General features: G+C 46.2%; 1 protein-coding gene across 2 annotated transcripts; it reads left to right on the top strand.

Moving 5' to 3' along the window:
- The first annotated feature begins 2,546 nt into the window (after positions 1-2,546).
- On the top strand, positions 2,547-5,966 carry tmed1b (transmembrane p24 trafficking protein 1b). Of its 2 annotated transcripts, XM_079999119.1 has the most exons (6): positions 2,547-2,786; positions 3,871-3,968; positions 4,061-4,250; positions 4,628-4,795; positions 4,930-4,995; positions 5,436-5,966. In XM_079999119.1, exons 1-5 carry the CDS (start codon positions 2,583-2,585, stop codon positions 4,978-4,980), a joined length of 711 nt encoding a protein of 236 aa, XP_079855245.1. In that variant the 5' UTR covers positions 2,547-2,582; the 3' UTR covers positions 4,981-4,995; positions 5,436-5,966. The 2 variants fall into 2 exon arrangements, with proteins under 2 accessions (XP_079855245.1, XP_079855244.1); XM_079999118.1 differs by having other exon boundaries at positions 4,930-5,966.
- The last annotated feature ends 87 nt before the right edge of the window (positions 5,967-6,053 follow it).

Below are 6,053 nucleotides of genomic sequence, written 5' to 3'. Positions count from 1 at the left end.
GGATGCCTTGTTTTTTTTCCAAAGCACTTGACGCTCCATGTTGTTACTGACAAGTTGAGATGCTCCCGAAGGCCATTATGACGGAATGTATAAAACAAACCAAAACCTACCAACACAACATTCTGTGATGTGGCATTATACGCCTTCGCTGGTTGTCTTATTCCGCAGACTTTTTTAGGTTCCCACAGAGAGTATCTTGTGCACAATCTCAACTGATTCCCCTCCTCTCTTTCTCCTCTAAATCATCCGTTTGTCCAGACTCGCACTATTTCTCAGCAGCTCACGCAAGGAGGAAATGTAGAAAAGATAGGGTAGCGGTTGTGTGCGTGCGATTTTGCATCTTAGCCATATCGTAGACACTCCCTATAACATGAGGGTTGTTGTCCCTCTGCTAACACTTCCTCACACTCTCTCTCTCTCTCTCTCGCTCTCTTGCTCTCTCTCCCTCCCCCCTTCATGTCTCACTCAAAAGACTATTTATTATTATTATTTCTTTACTGTAGCACACGCCCTACAGGGTGAGTGGTCACAGTGATACATACACAGACACATGATAATGTCAAACCAGTCCCATATTCTCGGCAGACTCATCACAAGAGTTGATGACTATCTCAAATGGAATGACTGCCGCTGACGGGAGAGAGAGTTCCTCATTATTCTCTTCAGATTGTGAACATTTGTCAGGGACCTCCTGACATCCTGGATCCTTGCAAAGGTCCTTTGGTCTATACAGTGGATTGGATTGGTTTCAACCCCCCAAAGAAATTAAAAATAAATTAAAAAAATAAATAAAAATTGAGAATGCAAATTACCTCTTGTGCGTCAAAATTCCCTCAATTCAATTCAGTCAAAAAAATAAAAAATAAATAATAATCAATGTTCTAATCAAATGAGCTGACTGCCACTTCAGTAGGTTCATAGAAAATAACCGGTTGAGGATGGGGTTAGTAGTGTTCATGGGGATCATGTCTATATGCCCTCAGCCCTATGCTCCCTCAGCACAAATACAGGTCCTATGTTCCCTGAATCATGCAAAAGTTACGCGCCTTCCTGTATTATTCCACGCCCAGCAACCACGCCTTAGCCAATTGGCGGGAAATGTTAAATCGGTTCTTCATTGGCCCATAACCAGCTGTCCCACCAAGCTTGATGCAAATCGATGCTTAACCATTTGAGACATCGCGCTTGCAGACAAACAGAGGTAGCCTGCCCTGGTTAATGCTGGACCACTACGTACGCTCCTGCCATCCACCTGACAAGCACCCAAACGTGCACGTGCACTTCAATCGGCCGCTCCGCCCGGTCTGCGGCAGCTAAACGTGCACTGCATTCTATTTCCCACCGATATGAATATTATATCAGTTCTTAACCTGAGTTGCTATGTGTCTCAAATGATGTCCACCACCGCGCACAGTGGTGGAGTTTTAACACGGAATTCTAATATAATATTTCAAGGGGACAGCCCATGGGGAAAATCATTACGCTGTGCCCGCTCAGATCCTTGAAATACAGTCCATTTGCCATCTTTTTGAGAGGGATGCGTGGATGTGGGTGAGGGTGGATAGGGCAGATCGAGCAGAGATTCCTAAATGAACTTTGACTTCAACAAAAGTGTAACGCCCTATCATTTTAAGACAAATCGCCTTTTGTCGCGTTTTTTTAAATTATTTTATTTAAAAAAAAAAAAAAAAAAAAAAAAAAAAAGGTTCTCCAAGCCCAGAACCAGACACCTTTTCTCAGGTAAAATGTAAACAGAGACACGCAGGTGCTGCAGACAGAAACGCCCTGATTCCCCACTGGATGTTGACAGATGACTCCCCCCCCCCCTCTCTCTAAATAGAATGACACGTCAACAGCACGTAGGTGACGTCGAGAGGTACAGCAGCGCAACGTTAAATTAATCACAGCCCACGCGCAGTACGCGCTGTGATTCGTTCACATTTACGCCTCATTCCAATGAGGAACGGGAAGTGATGAAAGGGTTATTCTGTCGTGTGCGCGGTTGCGTCCATCGCGACAGGGAAACCGGTCGTTCCGATGCCGTCGCTCCCACTTCCGAGCGAAACGAAACGGGCGCCCGCAAGCGCCTGGCGTGAGGCTGGAGCCCCAGCGTGGTTTACGTCCAAGCTAGAAGTGCTTTTGGACTAATGAAATACATTTAAATAACACGCAAGGGAACTATGTTCGCCGTTGACGGTGTGCGCCGTCACGTTGCCGTGTCTGGGCGGAATCGGTCAAACCCGAGCGACCGGGTTCGACATTCCGACGTATTAAATGGCCGCTCCTGTGCGCGCTCCCTGCAGGGGGGGGGGGGGGGGGGGGGGGGGGTCGGATTTCTTCCGAGGTCTCGGCTCCTCGGAACGCAGCACTTCTCCGTCGGCGCGCGGCGGAGGCTGCGGCAACAGAGAAGACCGTGCTACTCCGCTGCTTCCGATTGGCCCGCAGCATTCCCCTCAGTGCGGGTCCTAGCCAATCGCAGCGCGATAAAGTTCCGAGGCGGAAGCGCCATGGGGGGGGGGGGGGCTCGGACGGTGAAAGTTCGCCCCGTTCGTGCCGGACCCTCAAATTTCCACAGCGGCGCCATGGAGCCACGGCGCGACACAAAGCCGAGCGGGGGGAGCGCCGTCGCGCTGGCGGTGGTTCTGAACTGTTGCGTCGGCCTCGTGCGCGCCCTCGGCGCCGGGCCGAGCCAGGACAGCGAGTTGACGTTCCTGCTGCCCGCCGGCACCGCGGAGTGTTTCTACCAGGGCGCCGCGAGGAACGGGACCATGGAAGTGGAGTTTCAGGTGATCACGTGGCCCCGGCCGTGCCACGGCGACGCGGTGGCGGTGTTGCGCGTTGGCTGCGTGGAAACGGGGAATTGACTCCCGTCCAAAAGCCGCCGTTAACAACGGCAAACGGCTCACGGCGGATCCGCCGCCTCAAACTGCCGCCGACGGTCGTCGTGAAAAGCGTCCGAATAATTGAATTGGAGACGCGTTTGTTTTTTTAATCCTCGAACCGAGTTGAGCGCGTTCCTTTCTGCCTTCCGATTGGGTGATCCGATCACGTGTCGAGCGGGGGGGGGGGGGGCACGAGTTTAAATAAAGGTCGCTCGTCTCCGTCCGTCGCCTTGTTTATAACGGTGATCGTTCCACCGCGAGGCCACGGTTGACGTTGGCATTGTTTAGGGGTTGATTGTATGTTGCTTCTTTGCTGTTAATTATTATGTTCATTATTGCGTCTTGCAGTTGCATTCTCTGTGTTTCATTCTTATTGCTTTGTTATTATCGTTACCCATTGTTTTGATGTGCGTTGCTGTAACACTCCAATGTAAAAGTCTGTCTGTCTGTCTCTCTAAGCCCTCTATTACACAAGCCTTGCTGCTTTAAACCCAATGTACTGCCTTGAGATGTCAGTTCCCCCCTCACGTGGGATGAACAGAGGGATTATTATTTAAACAATGCATTATTATTTGAATAGTAATTCCTTGGTTAATCTATTATTATATTAGCCTGGAGCTCCTAACCTGACTTTAAGTAATCGTAGTACAGTAAAGTAAAGTAAAGGAGGCAAAGTCGACATTTTTAGTTGTGTTAATTGATTGTACATCAAAAGTAAAAAAAAAAAAAAAAACAAATTTTTGTAACTAAACCTAGAGTTAATAAGCAAAGGCCACCGCCTCAGGATCCCAGTTTATTTAGTGGGAGAGTCTGCACGCATGCAAACACCCCAGAAGGGAGTGGTTATGTGCGTGTGCTTGGTAAATGAGACCTGTGTGATCTGTGGGTGTGACTTCACCTTCGCCGCTACCACTAATCAATCTCTCTTGCCGCGTGCGGGGAATCTTTGAGTCCCGTCTCATCGTATTTTGTTTAATCTTATCTCCAGGTGATAGCTGGAGCGGGTATGGACGTAGACTTCACCATCTACTCCCCACAAGGCTTCCGGCTCATCTCTGAGTTTCGGCGCTCCGACGGAGTTCACATGTCAGTTCTACCCCCTGGTTGTTTACAGCACTTGGTGATACTGATGTTTTTGACAAGAACAAATCCATGTACGGTCACTGTTTTTGTTCCAGGGTGGAGCCTACAGAGGAAGGCGACTACCAAATCTGCTTCGACAACAGTTTCAGTCGTCTATCGGAGAAGATGGTGTTCTTTGAGGTTATAATCGAGGGCCAGGGAGGAGACTCGGGTGGGGACGACGAGTGGGGGGGGTTGGAAGAGCCCGAAGGCAGCCTCTTGGAATACAAACTGGAAGACATCCGGGTGAGATCAGATAACACGTTTTTAATCCCTGGAGGGAAATTCAGTCGTTGCAGCGGCAAAAAAAAAAAAAAAGCACAGTTGAGAAAAAGATGCATTTGTTCACATCTACTGTATCTATGCAGAACAACAGTAAGTTCAAGGTACAGTATTGTGGCATTACAAATATAGTGGCATACAGTGGTAAAGGTAGTCAAAATATGGCATCTAATATTAACAAGTCTTAATGTGGCATCCACTATTTACATCAGCCAAAGAGTGGCACACAATGATAATAGCGGTAGTAATAATGTTAATAGTACTAATGATCCTATTATAACAACCCTAACACACACACACACACACACACACACACACACACCTTCCTCCCCACCCTCCAGGAATCCATGGACTCGGTGCACCGGCGGTTGGAGCGCAGCCGTCAGATGCAGACGGTGTTGCGGGCCTTTGAGGCACGTGACAGGAACCTTCTGGAAGACAACCTGTGGAGGGTTTCCTTCTGGTCCTGTGCATGCTTGATGGTCATGCTGTGCGTGGCGCTCACCCAGGTACATGCACAACTGAGACACGGTGTCAAAATAGTACGGTGTTTGACCTTCTAGTTACTAGGTTAGGTCAGCGAAGTTATCCGGGTTTTCGGACACAAATTTTGAACGCAGGATTTGATTTTGGATTATGACAGGTCTACACCGTACGCAAGCTGTTTGAGGACAAGAGGAGGGTCTGCACGTAGAGACGGCGCTGCCAGGTAACAAGTCAGGAAAGAAAATTGCATCTAAAACGACATTTCAATTCAAATCACACTCCAATGAGGATGTTTCTGTTTACTGTTCAGCATTGCGTCTTTTTCCGAGAGGAAATTAAATTTTTTTTTTTTTTTTTTTTTTTTTTTTTGCAGTCTGACCTTTTGATTATTTGTGTTATCATCTTGTGAAAATTTGAATTCAGAGTCCATGGCTCACTGGTTCATCAAAATCATTTTGAAATTCAGTGTGTTTTTACACATTTTGGACTCTTTGTGTACGGTTATGCATCTAGTTATATATATTACCTACAAATGGTAAACATTTTTGTCATTTTCCGCTCTATGAGTAAGAGAGAAGTAAATTTATATGCTAAAGCACATTCATTTAGCTGATTTGTACAACTGGGATTTGCATCTTTGTCACAAGACCTTTTTTTTTTTAGAGATCAAGAAGTCAAGGAAGCCTGAATGTGCAATAATGTTTTGGATTTATTTGCTCTTCCTGACAGTGGGATTTTATTTGTTTATTGCTGTGGATAATTCCCAAGTAGCAGCCACAATGAGAGTTAGTTGTCTTTTGTGTGTCAAATCAATGATTCTACGCTAATCTGTAGTTCAAGAAAGAATTCGAGAGGAATCCATTTTTATCTTGCATTGCTCCAGTAGAACAGAGTGCCACTGTGTATGCTAGGGGTGCGCAAGAAATTCAGTGATACTTATTTCTGTTATAAGGATGAATGCAGATACTGGGAAGTGCATTTTTGTGTTGTCGATACTTCATGTTGGTTTTTTTGGGAAATCAAACTTTTTTGGAGGGTGTTTACTCTGTCAACACATCTTGACTCTTTGATTGTACTCTTACAAGAGCCATTGGATAAATTACTTCTGCGGGGAAGATACTTTCATTACACACTGTACATAAACATCTGTTTTTCATTAGTATATGTTTTTAATAAAAGCAGTTTTACATAGTCCTGTTACTTGCCTTATTTTAAGTCAGAGACATCTGCACAAAAACCAAGGCTACCAGTGATTAAATGAATGAGATGCAAATAATATAA

The sequence above is a fragment of the Zeus faber genome (assembly GCF_960531495.2).
Source record: "Zeus faber genome assembly, chromosome: 4".
Classification (NCBI taxonomy): Eukaryota; Metazoa; Chordata; class Actinopteri; order Zeiformes; family Zeidae; genus Zeus; species Zeus faber.
The sequence above is the reverse complement of the archived record's forward strand: the minus strand, read 5'-3'. Positions and strand labels throughout refer to the sequence as shown.